The sequence below is a fragment of the Puma concolor genome, chromosome C1 (assembly GCF_028749965.1).
Source record: "Puma concolor isolate L17-30 chromosome C1, mPumCon1.1.hap2, whole genome shotgun sequence".
NCBI classification, from domain to species: domain Eukaryota; kingdom Metazoa; phylum Chordata; class Mammalia; order Carnivora; family Felidae; genus Puma; species Puma concolor.
In genome coordinates, this window is record NC_141674.1 from 72,518,725 (window position 1) to 72,542,201 (window position 23,477).

General features: G+C 36.6%; 1 protein-coding gene across 2 annotated transcripts in view; it reads right to left on the reverse strand.

The window, feature by feature from the left end:
- The window catches only part of ZNHIT6 (zinc finger HIT-type containing 6), a 111,518-nt gene that overhangs the window by 48,452 nt on the left and 39,589 nt on the right, over positions 1 to 23,477 (reverse strand). The window contains exons 9-10 of one of the 2 annotated variants that reach the window (XM_025935198.2): positions 8,401 to 8,525; positions 3,572 to 4,598 (exon numbers count right to left, since the gene is read on the reverse strand). In XM_025935198.2, coding sequence (XP_025790983.1) covers positions 4,558 to 4,598; positions 8,401 to 8,525 — 166 coding nt within the window. In that variant the 3' untranslated portion in view covers positions 3,572 to 4,557. Of the gene's footprint in view, positions 1 to 3,571; positions 4,599 to 8,400; positions 8,526 to 23,477 lie in introns of those variants that run through there. The other variant, XM_086717443.1, reaches the window with a different exon arrangement.

Here is a 23,477-nt window from a genome sequence, read left to right on the forward strand (position 1 = left end):
GGCTCTGCGCTGACAGTGTGGAGCCACCTTCAGATTTTCTCTGTCTGCTCCTCCCCCATTCATGCTCTTTCTCTCAAAAAACAAAACAAAAAAAACCACCCCCCCAAAACAAAACAAAAAAAAACAACCACCCCAAACATTTAATAACCAGTATGGCATTAGCATCAGCCAATAAAGAGACACATACAGTGTGATCATAACTAGGACTTCCACATGCGGGGATCACAGCTATGACTGCTTAAGCTAGATCTCAAAGAATAGGTAGAATACATTCTTGTAGAGACAATGAGCAAAAAGGCAGGCACATCGGGGGTGGGGAAAAACCTGGGACGTCCATACAGATATCTTCTATGTTGTTTTGTGTGACCGAGGCAAAGGGCGAAAAAGAAAGGGGAGAAACAATGGAAAAAAGGAAGGAAGGAAGGAAGAGAGAGAGAGAGAGACAGAGAAGGCTATAAAATCAGGAGGTTGGGGCCAAGTCATAAAGGGTAAGGATTCTGGTACTTGATTCAGCAAGAAAAGAAAACTGGCAAGAGATTTGTGTGCAAAGACCAAAGGATACATTTGGTTATGAAGTTCAAAATGAGTGCAGTCCACCACACTCCAATATGGGAAATGTTTACATTATAGTTCATTTAAAGAACATATGCACACATACTTTAGATAGCTTTCACTGACCAAAGTTTAAAGAAAATACTTTGTAGTGAAGTAAGATCCCCAAAAGTTTATTTTAGGGCCTATTTTTAAATTTTTTTAAATGTTTATTCATTTTTGAGAGACAGAACACGAGTGGGGGAGTGGCAGACAGGGAGACACAGAAACCAAAACAGACTCCAGGCTCCGAACTGTCAGCACAGAGTCCAACACAAGGCTTGAACCCATGAACCATGAGTTCATGACCTGAGCCAAGTCGGATGCTTAACTGAGCCACCCAGGTGCCCTAAGGGCCTATTTTTTTTTTTTAAGTAGTATTCATTTTTTGAAGTATTTTCCTCCCGTTCAACTCTAATTTCAATATCAAAATTTCTCAAATGTTGACAACACTGGAAGTTGCCAAATCTGTGATGGCAACGGACTGGTGCTATGTGCATGTGATCAAACCAGCAGCAACATAACGTCAAACACAAACGGAAAGTATTTTTTCAACGCCTAACATGGCAACTGAAAGCAGCAATGACATCAAGCAGGAATTAAAATCTCTAGTTAAAGCCAATGAGGGTTTGCAGGTTAGTTTTGAAATTTACTCATGTTATTTCAAATCAGAAACCTCTTGCTATTTAACTCAAATAGTGTACAATGGACCTCTGCTCGTTTTGGATTCTCAGGAACTGTCTTTCCTCTCCTGCTCCCTTTCTCCTTTTTCTGATAATTTCCCCTTCCTTTGGGGTAACTCCTCTCCTCATCAGCTAAGGGATGGGATGTAACCCAATGTGGGCAAAATCAAAGTTCTTTCCCGAATTTTACATAACTCACTGCCGTGCTTTGGTTATGATGATGTAAGCCAAAACTGCCCATGGGTGCTGTCTACCATTCTCTCCTCCCTCCCCAAAGAGAAAGTCTGCCTGAAAGAGAAAACCAACCCAGGAAAAAACAAATGAGAGCTAAGTATGGGAGATGGAAGGATGGCTTCTTAGGGTGTTTAGACCAAGTCATGCCTGGACTTCTGTGTATATGAGCCAATAAGTTGCCGTTCATGCTTACACTACCTTGTGTTTCTGTTACTTGCCACTGAAAGACGACTGGTTAAAAAATCAAAGCGTACAAGATCCACTTGAAAATAAATTTTAATACAGTAGTGTATGGTTAAATAAAAGCAGACTGGGTATCTTTACTTAAAATTTAATGACTAATATGAAATCGAGTAGAACACACTGTATACGTCAACCAAATTAAACCAAATGTATAAAGGAAATTGTTGGCATTAGTTACGCCTTTAACATCTTATTATACACCGTGAAACCTGAATAGCACTACTTGCTACAGGGAAACAAATTGGCTCAACTACACTTTGGAATCTTTAATATCTATTATAGTAACTTTCTTTAATTCCTATTTATAATATGAACAGGTGCAAGCTTTGCTTACTGTAATTTATGGCTATTAATCCCATATACAATAATTAGCAATTATGAAAGGCCTACCTTGCCTTTGAAATCATTGTTTAAAAAATAAAGAAGGCCAGGTGAAGCTTTTCTACTTTTAAAATGTGATTTGTGAACAAAATGCAGGATGTTGAACTTAACATGGGTCAGGGAGTTTGTTTATTCATCCGAATTTGTCAAGAATCCAAACAGAGAGGCCCTCTAAAAAAAGAAATTAAGTCTTAATACTATGAACTTCTAGGGCTCTCAGTGAATTATTCCAACTTCACCCCCTCTAAGCAGCTGCCGTGGTTATTCACTAACACGTTTGTTGTAAATCCTGTGGGAATAAATATGTATATTAATCAAATGAATGGATACTTATATTTACGGGAACTACACTAAATTCTTTCCTAAGGAACAGTCTATAATTGAAAAATCTAATAGAATTCTAGACTATAGAAATGGCAAGCATGAATTACATCATGTAGATTTTTTCCCCCCTTTCAATTTCTTCCTGGGCAGGGGGGAAAAGTACCCTGGACAGGGGATAAATCCTTCGGTTGTCCAGTTTTCAATTTAAATTCTAGAAGAGATGGAATTCAATACTTTTCTTGGAAATGAGACTATGTCATCACAGATTTCACTGTCAGGAAATTGCTCTCCATCCGGATATTCAGATCACACATTCCTGTTGTGTACTTTATCCTACTTTTCCCAGGAACAATTCTGTGATGCATTTGATTGAATTCATCCTGTTTCTTCTTCTTTTTTTTTTTTAATACTTTAAATGTTTATTTATTTTGAGAGAGAGAGAGAGAGAGAGAGAGAGAGAGAGAGAGAGAGTGTGTGTCTGTGTCTGTGTGTAAGAGAAGGGACAGAGAGTAAGAGAATCCCAAGCAGGCTCCATGCTATCAGCGCAGAGCCCCACATGAGGCTCAATCCCACGAACTGTGAGATCATGACCTGAGCCAAAACCAAGAGTTAGATGTTTAATTGACTGAGCCTCCCAGTTCATCCTATTTCTTGCCTCTTTAGAGAAAACAAATTTCACTTACAGATTAAATATGAGTCCTGTGAAATCCCATTTAGTTGTCTCCCCAGAAATACTGTGAAAAAACGTAATTCTACACAAACCTTTCACTGCACAGGAAGATTCCTGAAGTTGATTGAGGAAGTATACCTATTTCTCAAATTTCAAGGCCTTATTTTCTAGGAATCATATTTCCACTATTACTTTTATGGCTAAAGGTCTTGTGGCGTTATTGTATTTGGATTCTCTTCTCCAGTTTTGATCCCAAGTTACACGTATTTGTGTTCTCCTATGCTCATCCTCTCATTATTCTATTTTTTCCACAAGCTTCTTTAATTAATGTCTCTGGCTTCCTTTTGGTCTAAAACTTATTCCAATTATAAACTACAAATGAATTCACCAATGTCCAATTTTATCATTGTTTTCTTAACCATTAAATACACAGATGCAACACAGATGTAATCATCTTTTACTCTTTTATAGCCATATTGCAATTTCATAACTGTATAAATTCCAATAAAACTAGGAAACTTTAATTTCAATATGTGAGATCATAATGTATACAGAGCTGCCATAAGGTATAAATTAAGCCATGTATATACATAAATGCACATATACATTCCAATAACACTTTGAAGAGTTCCAAGTGTTTTTTTTTTTTCTTTAGTTATTGCTAGATGTTTCAAAACAGCATAAAACTGCTCATCATAACACCCCTGTGTGGTAATGAGGAGAGTGAAATGGGAACAGGATGAAAGGCACAGAATTCATAATAAGACACAGCTCACTGTGCAAACAAGGACACCCAAATTCGTAAGCACCGATGGTTCAAACGATGAGGAGCCACTGATTTTCTGAACTGAATAGAAGAAATAGTAGTTAACAGTATTTTTTCATCCTGTACATGTGACACTCTACTGGATGCTAACCAAGTAAAAGATCCACTCAGTCATGTCAAGAGAATAAGTTACAAAGAATCCCAAAGACAAAAATGGGCAACTGACAGATCAGTTCTCCTGTGGATACAGATGTGTCACACGGCCTTTATGTTTAGTGAGGTTCTGTTAACAAGGATGCCAATTTTGCGGCAGACACAGGTGATCCTTGGGTCCGGTCTTGCATCAAACTATCAAACAAAAAAGTTTTCAGCCTACAGAATTAAGCATATTAAAACCCTGGGCCTAACTAAAATAAGCACTATGCTGATCAGGTGCAGAAAAAGAGTTCTTAGGAATAAGGGCCTTACAAGTCAATCTAAGAGGCTACATCTTTTTCAAAAAAAATGTTTAGATTTTTAGTTTAGTTTAGATTGTTTAATTACTTTCAGAGAAACAAAAAATTTCAACCACCCGCTGATAATATCCCAGTCATCCAACAGCTAGTCAATGCACAGTCCTCTGCAATTGTCTGGGAATTTTCGCCTTCTTCCTCCAGAAGAAGTGCTCAATTTTCATTGCCAATGTTCTTGGTAGATTCACTTTTCACTGAAAAAAATAAGTAAACATACAGTCAAGTGTTTATACTGATTCTGTTTAGCTTGTACTGTTTTTCCTTCTTCTCTCCTTCCTTCTGATGCATACCAACAGCACTGCTCATGGGGACAGACAAACCATGTCATGTTCCAGGCAGCCGGGATATACAGTTCTGGCCACAATAAAGAGACGATGTCTGAGAGTGGCAATTATATTTTGTGAGGCAACATGCTTCCTGACTCTGTGGAAGACTTGGGAATGGTCACTTCACAGTGTGGTTATGATCCCATATTGGTACCACTGAAAAGATCACTATTATCACATAGGCTGGCCAAGTGTGGTTGGAATAAATTTTTCCATAATTTTTTTTTAACTTAAAATTGAGGGTCAGTATATGCTGAGTGAATGCAGGCTGAGAGAAGACTAGCTAATCGCCTTCTCCTTCCTTTGACAGGAAAGATAGCATACAGCAGAAATGGAGTTCCTTTAAAGGAGCTGTCCTTACTACAGCAAGACTATGATTCACTTACTAAGCTGAGATTCCTTACGGACAGAAACTAGATCTTTCCCCCTTACGTTTACCTCCCAGCGTAGCCTGTCTGCTGAATCAGTATGAATGCAGGTCACTCTTTTTGTTTTGCAATCTGCAAAATGGGAACCAGAATAACAGCTCTATTTCATGGCACAGTGAAGCTAAATGGAAATCCTATATTAAAACACTATGAAAGTTAAGGCTAAAATACTGATTATTTTGCTTCAGGCTTACAGCCATTTATTTCTATTAAAAAGATAAGGGAAATAAAGCTCAGAGGTAAAGTGAATGCTCAAGGGCCCACAGCTTAATAGGAGGTGACGCTGGAATCATAAACCTACATCTTGCCTCATATTCAATTGCCGAGTTCCTTGGGGTTTGCCGATGTTACCTAGATTTCAGATTGTCCCAGCAACCAAGATGATGTCTCCTGAATCCTTTTTATAAATAAAACATTGAGACAGGTTCCATCCAAGATGTGGTCCTGATGCTTGTGGAAATTTACAAACTCCAGCAGAGTCCTTTCAAGTGTCTCCATGATAATACAAGTCAGTTGTTTCTTCTCTGGCTTTCTTTGCAATTTATACAAATTTTATTATAGCAACTCTTGCCCTGTAAAGTTTAGATGTCTGTTCGTGTGCCTGAGATCCATTCTCATCTCCTTACCCCACTGTATCACACACACACAGTGAAAGAGAAGAAAAAGTGGGGGTGGGTGGGTGGGGGAAGGAGGAATGAGGGGAGGAGAATGGATGAAAGGATTTATTGGCCCAACAAGGGACTGATGCATGAGTAGCTGCTGTGCTATGTATTTTCACTAATTCAAGTCATCAATCTTGGTTTGGATTCCTTCCTAAAGGCAGAGACGTTTTCTAATTTTGAGTTATCTTAGAACAACAGAGAAATATGTTTTGCTGATATTTTTAAATTAATGGACCTTTGTAGTATTTGGCATTGCAATTCGGGGAAAACTCTTTCTTTGCTTTCTTGAAGTTGCCTGTTTTCTTCTTTTAATAGCAGTCCATTCTTTTTTCCTAAGACTAAAATGCAGCATGTTCTTATTAAGTCATTTAAATCTACTAACTTACGTTGGCAAATAGGGATCTGTGAAGTAAGAAACACCATTCTGAGCACTTCCCGCTGGACTGATAAAGATGGTGACCAAGCACACCACATTCCCAATCTACTGGGCTACCTTAACTGCTCAACCTTTTACATTCCTTAAAAAGCAGAAAGCAAACAAACAAAACTTGCCTCTTGCCCATCAATACTGGCAGACTTTTGAAAAAAAAATTATGGCAATCTACAACCGTAACAAACATTATAACAATGATCAAGTGTGAAAACCACTGAATCCCAGCCCAGAAACACATTTTTCCCAAACTAGAAGAGAGACACCTTGTGCTCTGAACTCAAGATCAAAATCCAACATTTTTTCCTCCGGAGAGAGAAAGAATTTCAAGGCTCTCCAAAGAAAATGCCCTGTTCTTATATAACACTCCTCCAGCATTAAGGGACCACCCTGCCGAACATCCAAAGCTGTTGAGAATGTACAAAGAATCAGATATGTTAAGTGCTCACACAAAGATATGTACGTATGAAAGACCTGGCATTATTTTTAAAGTGTGTGTATTTCTGATGTGACAACAGTGGTATGGTCCTTCAAATCCTGTCAGACTAAGTTTTTTGCTACAGCAGCTCTAAATGATCCTCTATCCTGAAAGCACCAGTCACTTTTTTTCCTGTAAATAAGTCAAATATCACATACCCCCCCCCCCAAATAGCAAATTTTACTTAATCAGGTTCCAAATATACTACAAAAGTAGCCTTTTCTTTTTGCTTCATTACAGGAAGGCTTCCTCAGTGTGCATTCCTAAACAAGGTGAAAGAGGGGCTGTGTGTGCTATGTTTATTTACACAGACATGTTTGCCCTGGCTAGTAACCCACATTACCAAACATCTTTCCCTGAAACCAGCATTTAGAGAGCTATGTGAATTATATTAAGGAAAAAGTAAGATTTTACACAGCTTAAAAAAAAAGCGAAACTGGCCATTTACGACACACTTCTAATTTAATTTGAGAAAATAAAATTGGATATTTTCATTCAAATTGTGAAAGACATAAAGCCAAGAGTTAACCTAAGGATTTAGAGGCCCATAAGTGATTATCAGAAACTTCATGTTTGCTAGCTAAAAATCTAAGTCAAATTGTGACGCTGACAAAGTTTTGCCCACTTCGAAAAATAAAAACTCTGCTATTCATCTTTTGCCAAGAAAAAAACCCTATTATACACATGTAAGAGAACACCTTAAAACAAAGGTTACTGCCTAGTACAGCCTATGATGCTGGCAGAACAATAAATCTAAACCATACATTTCAAATAATTTTATTTAAAAAATAGATTTCAATCCAATCCAAGGATTCAATGGTCCTCTGGAGACTGTTACAAGGAAACTTGTCCTGTAACTGTAATTCTTAGCTGAAAGTGGTATCTAATGGTTTAAGCTGAGTAACCTCTCTCCCTTTTTAAAAGTAATTTCTGAATTTTATTCATCCTTTTTCTGGAGGTGTATTTGGCAACACAAACAGTTTACTTTAATCAGCAGTTGCAAACATGGGTAAGTCATTTTATATACTAAATTTTTACATGTACTATTTCCAGTTTTCATACTTCCTCCCAACTCCACTACTCACCAAAGAAGGTCAGTATCTACTTTTAAAGAATCACGAAAATGACAAAGAAACAAAATCAAAGAAAATAAAACCAGGGGGTTTTAAAAAAGATAAAGGTCAAGGCAACGGCACTAGCTTATTTAAACACAGTCCAAATTTTAACATGATGTTCTTTCAACTATATCCCTTTCTATAATGTAGGATACTAAAAATGTTTTACAATCCCTCATTTTAGGAATCCCTAAAGAGAGAGTTTTTACTAGAGAATAAATTTATTTGTTATTGGACAGACTGTTAAAGACTATTAGCTCAAAAAAAAAGACAAAAACACACAGAACTCCAAGAAGGCAAAGAATGTCCTTTTATAGCCATTCAAACATATTCATCTTAAATTGATTATGACAAGCTTATGTGCTCTCAAACACAACAGAATCAGCAGTCATTCATTTGGTTCCTTACAGAATTAACTGTAGCTATAGAGCAAATTCAGTTAAGTGTGTAAATACAGTGGGAAAACACATATACGAAGAAATAAAGACAGTCACGTAAGTGCTCGGGTTCCCTAGAGTTACTCTAAGTGTTACAGGGACAAACAGATGCACACTTACCTTGGTGAAGAACTTCCATGTCATTACTGGATTCTTTTAATACCACATGTAATGTTGGATACTCAATGATCACTTTGTTCCTCAAATTGTCACGGAGACTTTTATAAGGATCCAGTTCGTAATATCTTACAATAAAAAAAAAAAAACAAAAACAAAAATAAAAAACACCCTTAATATTCAAAGTTACCCATAAATAAAATAGAGTCCCTTCCATTAGAAAATTTTTAAATGTTAATGACATTAATAGTTATTTCCTTATAACATCTCTAAGAAAACCAGGTAAAAGAGCTATTACTATACAGGTTCTAAAATAAAATCAAGAGTGTATCAAATATGACATTAGGAAAGCTTTAGAACAAGTCATTTTCATATCACAAAGAGTAAAACTAACTTTTATATAATATCTATGTTTAATGTGTGATGAATTCTTCTTGGACAAAAGAATGACTAGCTAAAAATTCAAATTCCTCAAATACCTTTAGTTTGACCTTTAAAGGAAAAACAAACAAAAAAAAACCCTATCCCATGATAATTTTCAGTAATATGTGGTGTTAAAATAACTGACTACAAATACTTTTGTAACAAGCTCATTCTAATTATAAATCGTTCCCAGAAATTTACATTAGCATACAATTAAATTTGGCCTTCCTTTATCTTCAAATTAAAAAAAACAACAACAAAACAAAAAACCAAGTTTAAGTTTCTGGATGAGCCTGAAGCACAAAATTTAGGAAATACGGAGTTTATCAGTCATGGTAACATGACATAGCTGTCAAATGTGCCACAGGTAATTAATTAGATGCTAAAATTCTTTATGGTGTGCAACTCTCAAGCCATTACTTAAAAAAACTGTTTTTAGTTGATCAAAGATGCATTCCCCTAACATTCTCCCCCTTGCTTGCTTTCTTGGGTAGCAGGGGAAGCGGCAGAATTTCAGCTAGCTCACTAGGAGTTGCCTATGGGAATGTGTTGGCATGTGAATACTGTCACGTTAAAGAGGAAAAAGTTGAGAACATGTTCACCAGTGTAGCGCAGAAGTTCTCCAACATTTTTTCTTTCATCTCCACCAATGCCAGATGATATTCACATGCAAAACACACATCCTAGGCGATACCCAGCCTGACAGCTGTAAGTCCATCCTTTTCTGTCCCACTCAAGAAAACACACTGGATGGAGTACAAGTGATCAAGAATGAAGTGATCCCTGGAATACATTTGAATCTGTGAAGAGTAAATCATTCACAAACTTTGGTATTTCCTAGTTAGTAATAAATTATTTGCACCATAACTCGCAGCTGACTAAGAGAGACACGCAGTGCATGATTCCTCTGCAAGTCTGTCCCATGGAATAGTTTTCAAATAAGGGAAAATGGAAGGGCTTATTATCAAAATGCTCTGATTTCTTTTTCAGAAGGTGACAAGTGACAGAACAAGTGTAAAACCAAAACATTACTTATGTTTGCATGACCACATGCCCCACCCCTGGAATTCAATTCTTTGTTTTAGAATTACAGAAAATTTTTTATGTTGAAAAAAAAAAAACCCCAACTTACTCAGTTTTCCTAAACCAGCCACCCTAGTGCCCATAGGCCACGGAACGCACACATTCTTTTCCCTGTGTAATGTAACACAGATGTGCTTATGATACTTTAAAAGTGGTTCCAGCATTCAAGGATTAAATGCTTCACATCTTTTAAACATTATTTCCCTTTGAAATAAGCAGTGTTCTTTTAAAAGTTAGCAGTAATTATAAATAAGAGAAAAATGAGATTGAATTAGATATCAAAGTGTAAGATTAACTTTTAAAGTAAAATATAAAAGGATATAACCAAAATTTTCTAAGGAGAAAATATGACTTGAATGTTCAAATAGGAAACTTTCAAGTAGTAGCCTACAAATGCCTGCAGTGACTTATCTTCTGTGTATTTTAAACTGAATCCTAAGACTTCTATTAAGAGACATTTCACAAATGTCAGTTTTTGAGAAATAATTTTCATTGTATACTTAACGTTTTAGGTAATCTATGTAATCCCATTAGGTTTTTCTAGATTTCCAAAGATTAAAAAAAAAAAAAATTCTTCAAAAGCCACATGGTAGCTACAGCCTAATAATCTTGCTGACACAGTATAAAATACATTCCCAGCACAGGAACACCTAGCGATACTTAAAAATCACCATGTAATAAGTTATACACTACTTCAATCTTAAAACTACAATGATTACATGTTTAGTTAAAAAAAAAATTTTGGTCCCTCTTTTATGTGTGGAATACGTACTTTACTTTCTTTTACAAAGCACTTAGCATGCACAAAGATTTCTAAGAACTTATAATAAATTATTTTTAAAATATTTTATTCAAATACAGTGAAAATCTGGTATGTTGATGGTTCTGATTAGAATCACTGAATTTTCCTTAGTGTTTACCCTGAAATGTCGCAAACTTCTAATCACAGCAATATTGCTATTGAGTGTCAGTAAGCTTTGAGGCCTCAGCTTTCCAGTCTGTTAAAGAGGTTGGACTTCACTAGATAATCTTTTTAGCTGAAATTCTGAACTTCTGTGATTTTTCTACTACTGGTGGTTAGTCTTAGTCTACTATTTGCCCGTGATTAAAAAGTAAATTATGTGAACTGTTTATAAAGGAAAAGCTACCAAACACATATGGGGTAACATTTTGTGATCTGCATGAAACGAAACAGCAACTTTTAGTGGCTGTTTGGGTTTGGGTCTAACACTTGAATTCCAGTCCTGGCACCATCACTTACTGCTCTGTGATTCTGGACAAGTTACTTTACTTCTTTGACCCCCAGTTTCCACACTTGAAAACTGTTAGCTCACTTACTTAAGCCATAAACAAAACTTTATATTTATATTTACCTAAAACACATTCTGATGGAAACTAAAGTTCAGAACAGTTTTTTCTGAGTAACAAAGAATGGCACTTATTCTGTAAGCACAGAAACGCCTATTTCCCTTCTAATGCATTTTACATTTTAAACATAGCCTTACAACTTTCAAACCATTGTTTTAGATCGCATTTACTTCCAGGAGGCTAAAAGTACTTTGAATGTTTCTATTTCTATTATCTTTAGGCAAGGTGTAGAGTCCAGCTTGGCACTGCCTGTAACATTCAGTCTTTAGCTCTTTTGCAAGCCATTAAGCTATTGAATCCTAAGGGACAGCTTTATCGTTTTGAAATCTTCTCAAACTCTGGAGTTCCCATTAGTAGAACGGCTCTGCTACCATAAGACAAACTACTTAGGTTTGGAAGGATTAAGACACCAACATTTGTCTTTTTTTTTTCTTACCCTTAGGGACTCTCTGAGACATTTCCTCTTGTTATTTCACTTGCTTACCCTCACAGGCCTGGTAGCTGACCCTGTACAGGCAGCTTCACAGGGGCACTATAAGGCCAGCATGGCTCAGTAGGCTAAACAGGTGTTACAGTGATTGACATTATATAAATAAAAGTTGTCTTGATATTCAAGGGTATGCTTTTAATCCTGGCTCTGTTACTAACTTTCAAAGAAACTGGCCAAGTTCTCAAACTTCTTCCTCCACTTTATCTACAAATTTAGGATTAAAAAACAATTTCTCATAACTCAAAAGGAGACAGAATTTTAAAAAAAGTTCTAAACCATTTTATTTCCCATCTGATCACTGACACACCTTACATCATCTCCCTCTCTCCTCCTACAAAATACTGAAACTAAGCATGAATACTCTCCAAATTTAACAATCTCCTAGTAGTCCCTAAGTGACAGACCTTTTTCCACTAAAAAATAAAGTCACCGGATGAGGTGACCACCAAGATGACTCCAGCTTTATAATTCTGCAAGTATAGACATATGCCTCCTCATTCAGAAAGCTCAATAGTTCAGAACTGCAGTGGTAAATGATTCTAGTCTATCCATGGTATGACAGCTATGGGATGTGGTAAAATAAAGTGACCAATTACACATTTTAAAACTTAAGGAGGGTCTTACAAGGCTCTTACTTGTTCTAGATGCCATTTGTTCAGTCTTTTCTGATCCTCACTGGAAGCTCAATTACTTTTAAATCCAGAGGCTTGGGCTCCAATCCTAAGATCCTTAAGGCTCTTAAGGTCCTTAAGATCTGTGACTCCTTAAGGATTCTCAGCTTTCTTCATCAGTATGATGGAAAAGTTATCTAGCTTGTAAAGATTAAATAAGTGAATTTAACAGGTGAAAATGTTTCTAAAGTGGAACTTGCCCAAACTAGTATCAGTAATAACTTTTTATACTCCACAAAGATTTTATATAGCACCTCTAGCAGGGATATGACACATTTAGGAATTATGTTCATGATCTATGACAAGACTAGTTAGTAGGAGAAGTATGAACTTGTAGAGACAAACAGACCCATGTCCAAATTCAGGCTTTGTAAGTATAAACTGGTTTCTTTATGTAGGTCAATTTCTCAGAGCTTATTAAGCTTACTATCTTGTAGATAGGATACATACTATTACAATTAGTAATACATGTGGAAACACTGTAAGCACTTATTCATCAATTAATTCCTCAAATATTTATTGTTTACCACATACAGGTAGTCTGCTAGATAACAAAAGGTCATAGAAATAAAACCCAGTTTGTTGAGGGCACCAAAGAAACAATTATCACATTTCATTGGGACAAGTGTCATGATAGAAATCTAAAGCTAAGCAGACACTCAAAAAAACATTCTTTGTTCCTTATCCACCTGAAGATGCTCTTACAGGCTGCACAGTGCCTTTGATATCTAGGCACTTCATTTGCTAACCCTAGCTACCCGTTTTTATCTGGTTCTTAAAATCCCTCCTCCTTCAGGGATTTTTTTCCTAAATAACACAGGGAATTTTAATTAGCCGTACTCTTGTTAACAAGACATATTTCATCTGGTACTAAGTTGAATGTAAGAGTATGAGTAGTACAGACTCTTAATCTTCAATTTTTATTAGGAAGTAACACTTTGCAAAATATGGTGACCAGCTTCTTCAGAGAAACTTTTGTTAAAGGTTAAATAGTTCATGAATTAACTATACCACAGAATTATATTACTTTAGAGTTGGCAAGAACTTCAGTTTTTTGTTTTGTTTTGTTTTTTTTTTTCCTTTGGTCTTTCAGCTAAGGGCAATGAAGCCCTGAGAAATTAAGTATCTTGCAGAGGGTCACATACGGAAATGCATAAAGCAGATCTTGAGTTCCTTCACTCTACTGTTTGTTTGTTCATTTATTTGTCACTCAATACCTATTTACTGAGGGTCTGCCATATACCAGATACTGTTCAAGGCACTGGGAAAATAGTGGTGAACTATTAGGTATTCACTCGAGGTGAAGGATGAAGGCTTCCCAGGAAGAAAGTAATGTACAAGGTAGAGTCAGGAATAAGCTGGGTGTCCACAGGACTGAGTGGAAAATAGATATGGGAATATATATAGAATTCATAGTTTTGGTACTTATAAAAAAAATTAGGTACCTGGGTGGCTCAGTCAGTTGAGCGTCCAACTCTTGATTTTGGCTCAGGTCATGATCCCAGGGTCATGGGATCAAGCCCTGCATTGGGCTCTGCACGGAACTTATAGCTTGCTTAAGATTCCTCTCTCCCGCTACCCCTCTCCCTGGCTCGCTTTCACTCTCTCTCTCTCAAAATAAAATACATTTTTAAAAATTTTAAAAAAGGAGAGAGAGGTTTGGTTAGAGGGGAGGCTGAAGCTCTTTGGCTAATATGAAATATCTGAAATCACCTAGAAATTTCAACTAATCAAGTTATTCCCTCCGAAGAGTATATAAAGTTGGTTACCAATTACCATATAACTAGAATGTATAAATTTAGATTAACACGGAGAATTAAAATATACTTCCAAAGCTTTTAGAGAAAATTCTCATTTTATGTTTCACATAATTCCCATAATTCTTCAACAATCAATACAGTATATATTTGAAATGAGATCATCACTATGGAAACTGCAGACTTACAATCTGCTAAGAACTGACCATCATATCACTTTGGATCTACTCTTCAGTACAACCTCTCAAATTAAAATTCTCAGGGTCAGAGCTACTGAAACTTGGATAGCTGTGCTTGCATCTGTCCTGTAAACACTAACCCAGCTGTGGCAACTAGGTAAGCATCAGCTTTCCTACAGCTAACTACAGTTCTTACCATAAAACTGCTTCAAGCAGGATGCCACACAAAGCCCACTGGACATATCTTCTCTGATAAAAATATTTAGTGCTCTATGTATTTCCTTTATTACGTATGGACATTCTTCAGGTTGATTCTAACACTTTCTAGTCTTCAAATGATCTCTTGCTTCCTTTGTTCTCGAGTCTATATCCAAACTGTGACCAAAGGTTAATACCATTTTGAGCACATACTCATCTTGATCATGACTCTATGAAAAATAATCAACAATCCCAGAAAGGTATAACAAAGAACTGGGGTGGTTTTACATAATCTGAGAACATGGATTATGTCCATTTATGGCATGTGCTATATTGCAGAGAGCATACCAATGCACTGGAGATAAGCAGGCCTAGGTTTGGATTTAGGTATCACCATTTGGTGGTTACAAAGCTGCAGGCAGCACTCTCTGTAAAATTATAATATGTGTAAAATCTATAATGCATGAATACCATAATGTATATGTATAATGTATACAAAATGCTTACCAAAGCACTAAAAAACAGTAGGAGGCACTCATTAAGAGGTTGTTAGTAATACTATGCTTCCTAAAGATGTCTTTTTGCCTCTAGATTTAACCTTGATTTTAACTCACCCTCGCAGCAAACATTTTTTTGTGTTTGGGAAAACTTATTCAGGATCTTCACACTTTTTTGCTTATATTATGACCTAAAATAGTTTTGGAAAACAAGGATACTTTTTTATATTTTTAAATAGACATCTAAAATTTCATTTAAAATCTTTATTCACAAGTTTAAATAAAAGAACAGAATTTATCGTGTGGTGGAAAAACTGATGATTTAAAATGAAAATGTTACATCACTCCTAAGTAAATTCACTCGAATCGAAATATCACAGCAATGTGATATCAGTATCATCCATTTAAAAGATAATATGAACAAGTTCTTCCTCAATAGTCAGATCTTATATGGTTTCTTCTCCTTGAACTTGTATTTCCACTCCAGTTCTCCAAAGAATTTTATCCTGAATAATACATTTGTGTTTAAAAATCTTTTATTGATTACCCATTCATACTTTTCTGTATCAAAAATGTGTACGTAAGCTAAAAATTTAATTTTATTACCTGTGACTTTAATGCTTTAAATGTTACAATTTCTTCTGGATGGAGTAATTTTTGACAATTAGTATAAAATTGGTCAAAACACAAACATACAACAATTGAAGTAAAATTTTACTGGAAATGCATCTCTTAATGTGATGGGCAAGCATGGATGGCGGCGTCTTCTACTACATGCAAATTTGTTTACTACTGATTCTTAGATTAAGTAATTTACCCCACTTGTCTCTGCAGTACTCATTAATAGAATCGCATTTGAAAAGGAAAAGGAAAAAATTTAAGTGATCCCATCTAGAGAGCCCGCTGCTGTTATTTACTAACATCACAGTTTCTTTCAAGGGATCTAACTAAAAGGCAGCAACGGAGCCTGCAATTTTCACAGGACATCTGAAAGCAGCTGATGCTGTTCTCAGACATGCTGGAATCCCTTTAATGTTCTCTGATAATGTATTTAATTCTGTGCCATTATTCTCAAAATAATGTTAACTTCCAAGATCTTCAGTTTTCTAACAGCAGGACATTTTTAAAAATCCCAGCTTTTAACCACATACTATAAATTTCTTATGTAGAGTATCTTCAAAGTACATTTCCCAATTATTTTCTGTAAGCCTGAAATAAGATAATTTAATTTTCTACTTCTGGTTCAATTAAGCAAAGGATAAAGATTAATATCTTTAAAGATGTCAGAATCTGATTTCTTTTTTTTTTTTTTAATTTTTTTTTTCAACGTTTATTTATTTTTGGGACAGAGAGAGACAGAGCATGAATGGGGGAGGGGTAGAGAGAGAGGGAGACATAGAATCGGAAACAGGCTCCAGGCTCTGAGCCATCAGCCCAGAGCCTGATGCGGGGCTCGAACTCACAGACCGCGAGATCGTGACCTGGCTGAAGCCGGACGCTTAACCGACTGCGCCACCCAGGCGCCCCCAGAATCTGATTTCAATAAATCCAACTTAAAATCAAATTACTTATTTCTTTATACAGTTTCAATAATCCAACTGAATAAACACTTACCAAATGCTTATTGTACAGAAAATATGCTAGATACTGTATGGGAACCAAAACGTCCTCAAGGAGTTTACACCCTTGCCAGTGTTTCTCAAAGTATGATCATAGGCATAACTTAAGAGGCAGAGGATGTAAAAAAAAAAAAAAAAAAAAAAAAAAAAAATGCCGGTTTCTGGGTCCTATGTGAGACTGACTAAACCAGAGGCTATGAGGGTAGGCTGGAAATTCATATTTCCAACAACTGTCTCAAATGATTATGATGAACACTGAAATGTGAGAAGCACTGTTCTGAGAAAAGAAGAAATACAGGTTAAATGCTCAGCTGGGGAAATGTTTATGGTAAGAAGGGATACTGGCTAATAGGGATATGGGCCAGGTGGAAAGCAAGGAGGGATGTGGCAGGGCTCTGAGGAGATTTGGGCAAGAGACCAGGCTCTTAGAATCAACTAAGGCTGAGAGGTGGTATCCTGCAGACAGAGTTGAGAATCTAAGAAGTCAGAATCTGAGTGAGTTACATGAACTGGACATCAGGTCTGCTCTCAGGTAGAAAAGGTCTTTGCTTTCTGAGAATTGCGTGTTAGTAAAAGAGGTCAGGTGGATCTCATTTGAGGCCTTCACACAGGCAAAACCAATTTCTCTAAAGTGACACACAAAAAAGTATCCTACCTCTTTAACTTCACTGTAAATGATTTTTAAAACATTTCATGTTACAGATCCAAAGAAAGTAATCTTAGTTTTTATTTAAAAAACATCCTCTCAGCCTGGAAATAAAATCATCCAAGAAAAAGAACTCATACTTTTGCTGGTTGCTTTTCAAAAAAAAAAAAGGAAAGAAAGAAAGAAAAAGGTGTTCCAAAAATTATTAAATACAACCAGTACACTATGAAACAACAGAATCTGTGCATGTACAATAGGGTAGTATCCCCAAGAAGAGTAACAATCTTCTGTGATGTTCATTAAGTCAAAACTTAAATAATACTTTAGTTTGGCTTGGGTTTAAAATCTAAAGTCTCGACTTCATGTGCCAATCTTTGGAAGCAGAGTGATGGCAATTGGGGTGTGCTTCCATAAAAATAGGACAAGTCTGGAGTGTCTATGTAAAATGTCCAGGCCTTTCCAGGTACCTGTTATGCCTGGTACATTTAGTATAGAACTAAATGCAGCTCTACTGTAGCATTTACCACATATCTACTTTCTCTCCTAGACTGTGAGCTCCTTGAGGGCTAGTCTTTTAGAGGCCTGTGTATCATACTGTGCCGGCACATGGAAGGGACTCGAGGATACTTTAGGTCAAGTTCATTTATCAAAAAGCCTGTCTTCTGAGCAGGTACTGCTTTCTCAGAAGGAACTTTAAATTACACTGGGAGTTATTATAATCTCTTTTTCTGTTGCTCTCATTTTACATATTGAGAATTGAAGCCCTCAGCTAACTAAATGATATTGTCACAAATGACCAATAAAAATCCTTTAGAGCAGAGATTGGAAAACTATGGTCAGCAGGTCAAATCCAGCCCACTGTCTGTTTTTTGTGCACAAAGTCTTACTGGAACACAAGCCATACCATTGATTTATGTATTATCTATAGCTGTTTATGGGCTATAATAGCAGAGTTGACAATTATGACAGTATGGCCCACCATGCCAAAAACATTTACTCTTTGGCCATTTCAGAAAAAGTTGTCTCAGTCCTCCTTTTGGGTATTAAAATGGTAGCAACATCTAGCAAATAGAAGCACACATATATTTAAGTGAATTAACACACTACTTATTAAGAAAATTTACACTGAATTCATACTATAGGAAAGTCACTGACTCAGCACTGCAGGAAATGTGAACAGGAAGATGCCTAATATAGTCATTGTCTTCAAAAGAATGTATCATTGAATAGGATAAACTGTATTGGGAAAAAAATAAAACATGATTGCAGGAAACTATGAGAAGCACAACATATTTTTTGAGGCTTAAAGGATAAGGAAATCACATCTAGTTGGTGGGAAAGGATAGGCTCCGCTGCAGATACGGATACAGTCAACCCAGAAAAATGGAGAAGAGAGAACACAGAGAAGACTCGTTATGGAGGCAACCATGTAAAACAGGGTGGCAAGGAAAAAGTAAAAGATGGCTCTAAGGTCTTATGTCTCATATACTGCAAGAGTGACAGTGCCAGTAACACAGAGTAAGTATCAACATTTGCTGACTGCTTACCAGATGCCAGGAACATAACCCATTTAATATATATTTCTCACACACACACACACACACACACACACACACACACACACACACACAGAAAAAACAGATGTGGTGTGATGAGGTCTAAACAGTTTAAGATGTAATGAGATATGTAGGTGAAGATAGATATAAACCAGGATTTGGAGTTTGGGAGAAAGGTTGAAAATGTATCTAGATGTGGGAGTGACTGTACAGAAATAACAGTTGGTAACACCATAAGTACACAAGTTCCTCAAACCTCATATTCTTTCAATATCCAATTTATGTTAAAAGAAATATAAACTAGCATGATTAGGTATCTGCCCCCATGTGGCTAATGGTGAGTGGCCTGTTGGGAGTATAGCTAATATTGAACTTAGGCTACTTCCCACAAGTATAAGAAATACCAAATGGCTGAAACAAGCCATTATTTTAAAAATAAAAGTACTGTATAACATATAGTCAACTGCTAGCTACATAGAACTTTTTGTTTTAAACAGATTTCCTCCTTTTTCTAAGGAAGTAATCTCTAGGATTAAAACAATAATAAAAACTCTTATATTGAGTCAATTCTAAAAGATGTTGACCTGAATGCTGCAACTCCTAATACCTGAATAATATGTATTTACTGAGAATGATTGGCTATGTGCCAGGTGCTGTGCTAAGCCGCTAACATCTCAAAGTAATCTTCACAACAATGCAATAGCATTTCTGCCTTGATCCCCACTTTCAGGTGGGAAAAGTGGCTTAGGAACTTTCTAAGGTTTGTACCAAATTTATAACATTATTTCGACTTTACAGAATATCTACTTTGATGTAGGTTTTTGGATAAAAACAAAAACGTTATTTTGGAACATCTCTTAATTTGGGCTAGGTTTGAGAAGCAGTGTTCTAATAAACTTAAGTGTTTGCAATGGTGAGACTTTTGGTTTACAGTCTAGTCTGGAACGTCTTAAAGTAAAATCAGGTCTACTTCTCCACAGATTATGTATTCTGAAAGGATAGTATTACTATTTCTTACTGGAATATGTATAATCTTACTACGAATAGATACTAAGAACAAATGAACAGTATAAAATGACCTTTCTTTTTGCAAATAATGTTCCAAAAAACAATGCCACTTCTACTTAAAACTCAATGTGCCCTAAGCCTCTCCAGGCCCTATACCTCCATCCCTCCAGAAACAGATCCATGCCAGGAACCTCAGTCAGTCACCTTTGCTTCGTGTTTGTGTTCCCCCACTACTGTAGAACTGTACCCAATTCATTCTTGTATCAACCTCAAGTTTTATTTATATGCCTAGAAGATTAAATGTGCTTAATTAATGGTTTCTGAGTAAATTTGGAAAGAATTATCCCATAACAGCTTAAACCACACCTTTATCAAAACTAGAACCTTATATAAACATCAAAGCACAAAGTAAACATAAAGAAAGTGTAGCTGAACTTCTTTATGGAAAAATGGTTCGATTAATAAGTAAAATACAAAAAACAGATTTGGAAAATTACAACTGAATGAACAGTATCACACTTCGGAGTATTCAAAATTCTTCAGTCCATAATAGCATAAGTGAGCAGCAATACAATGGCTGCCCCTGAAAGTACCTGGCGTTACCAACATAGGCTTTTCTATTTCAAAACCACTCATTTACTTTCTGGGCTGGTTAAGAGGAGAAAAAGAGGCCTTGCTAATAACACAAGCACCTTACATGAATTCTCTTCCACTGGGAATGTAAGCTCCCAGGGACAGGAACGGTTCTCCTTACTGCCATCACCCCAATGTCTAGAATGATACCTGGACCACAGTGAGTATCACAAAGTGTTTGCAAGAGAATGAATACATGAATTTACTTAAGAAGCCACGTTAGCTTTTATAAGAAAACACAAATCCAAACCTTGTGTATTCTGGAAAGAAAACTCTCAAATACATCAGCAGCAAATTCCTTAGGGTTAGACTTGCATTCTATAATCCCCTAAATCTAAAAATAAAAGTCATGTATGGCAATGCTAAAAACTGGGAAACGTTTAAGTCTGCTCTAGCTCATCAGGTATATATATCATGAGACAACTGTTATAAACCCTCCAAGAATGTAAAACACAACCAGTGGAAACTGGCAACATCAAGTATTTGGTTAAAAAGACTTTACTCTGGAGTCACTGGAATGCTGTAAATCGTAGGATACATTTAAAATCAACAGCCACAAGGAAACTACATGCTTCTGCCTTGTAAGTACTTTTTAGGAAATAATAAAATCCTCCTATTTTAGCATGCTTATCTTATATCAGAAGTTTAACATTTAAAAACCTATAATAATCTTACTTAGATGTTCTCTGAATGTACTTTCCTTTAATGATAGAAGTATAATTATACATCTAAGTGTACAGCCTATCAATGACTGCATTATCTGAGAAATACTATGGTTACATTTTTTTTTTTTTTTTAATTTGAGACAGAGTGAGGGAGCAGGGGAGAAGGGCAGAGGGAAAGAGAAATCTTTTTGTTAATGTTTATTTATTTTGAGAAAGAGAGAGACAGAGAGCATGAGCAGGGAAGGGGCAGAAAGAGAGGGAGAGAGAGCATGAGCAGGGAAGGGGCAGAAAGAGAGGGAGAGAGAGAATCCCAAGCAGGCTCCATGTGCAGAGCCCAATGCAGGGCTCAATCTCACGACCATGACATCAGGACCTGAGCCAATATCAAGAGTCAGACGCTTAACCAACTGAGCCACCCAGGCACCCCGAGAGAGAAGCAGGCTTCACGCTCAGTGCTGAGCCTGATGTGGGGCTTGATTCCATGACCCTGAGATCACAACCTGAGCCAAATTAAGAGTTGGATGCTCAACCGACTGAGCCACCCAAGCACCCCTAAATATCTTTAGTTAAAAATATCAAATGACTAAATGTCCATCAACTGACGAACAGATAAAGATGTGGTTTATACATACAACGGAATACTACTTGGCAATGAGAAAGAAGGAAATCTGGCCATTTGCAGCAACGTGGATAGAACTGGAGGGTATTATGCTAAGTGAAATAAGTCAGGCAGAGAAAGACAGAAACCATATGTTTTCACTCATAGGTGGATCCTGAGAAACGTAACAGAAGATCGTGGGGGAGGGGAAGGGGAAAAAAAAAGTTACAGAGAGGGAGGGAGGCAAACCATAAGAGACTTAAATACTGAGACAAACTGAGGGTTGACGGGGAGTGGGGGAGAGGGGAAAGTGGGTGATGGGCACTGAGGAGGGCGCCTGTTGGGATGAACACTGGGTGTTGTATGGAAACCAATTTGACAATACATTATATTTAATATAAAAAAAATCAAATGAGGGGTGCCTGGGTGGCTCAGTTGGTTAAGCATCCAACTCTTGGTTTTAGCTCAGGTCATGATCTCAGTTTTGTGAGTTTGAGCCCCATGTCAGGCTTTGCATTCAGTGTGGAGCCTACTTTGGATTCTCTCTCCCCCTCTCTCTCTGCCCCTCCCTCACTTGCACTGTCTCTGTCCCTCTCAAAATAAATAAGCAAATTTTTAAAAAATCAAATGAAAATCTATTTCTAAATGTATCCTCATAGCATCTAATTTCATTACTCATGATTAGAAAATACTTGAAAACTGGGAAGTTTTATAGAAATTAGGATAACTATATCATGAAGCTGACTTAATCAGAAATATATGGTGTACCTTATCCCAACTTAGGATAAAAACTCCTTCACTGGAGTTTGAGATTATGATTGCCATAAAATAACGCCATCACTTTTCAAAGTGAAATAAAGTAGCAATTTTCATTTTATTTTTTATAACTTTTTAAAAAATGTTTATTTTTGAGACAGAAAGAGCATGAGTGGGGGAGGGGCAGAGAGAAAGGGAGACACAGAATCCAAAGCAGGCACCAGGCTGTCAGCACAGAGCCTGACATGGGGCTTGAACTCACGAACTGTGAGATCATGACCAGAGCTGAAGTCAGACGCCTAACCAACTGAGGCACCTAGGCACCCCTAAAGTGGCAATTTTTAAATCCATAACCTTCCCATCCTTTGATGCTTTTATAGATCACTGAGTTCAAATAAACAACTCAAATGGGGAAATCTGAATGGTAAGTTTTCTATATAGATAAGATAAAGTAAAAATACTTATCATGTTATTCAGATTAGCTCAGGTTTAATATCAAAATAGCTAATTCTAGGTATTCCTTGAAGTTAACACTCAACTTTTACTTTATTAAGCTATCAAAGGAATGATAGTCCCTTTGGGGACTAAGTTTAACCCAAGGACCAACTTTGGTCCTCCCTGGGTTCCTAAAGAAGGTATAAAATAAGAGACAATAAAGGACCTTGAAAATGAAGCACAAAGAAATTGAGTGTCTAGAATTAGGTCATCTGACCTTCAATTCAGTGTACTTCTTTGATGTTTCTTTGGGTTCAGGTTTACCCTCTTTGTTAAAATAAACCTTAGCAATCTGACTGGCATTTCCCCGTGCTCTGGTTCTCTTGTGCATCCTGATTTCTTTCTAATACAACTGCATGTAATGGTTTCCCCAACTGCTTCCCTCTGGATCATGTCATGCTATAGGCATTTCTGCCACATTTCTGCCACTCTCCTGGA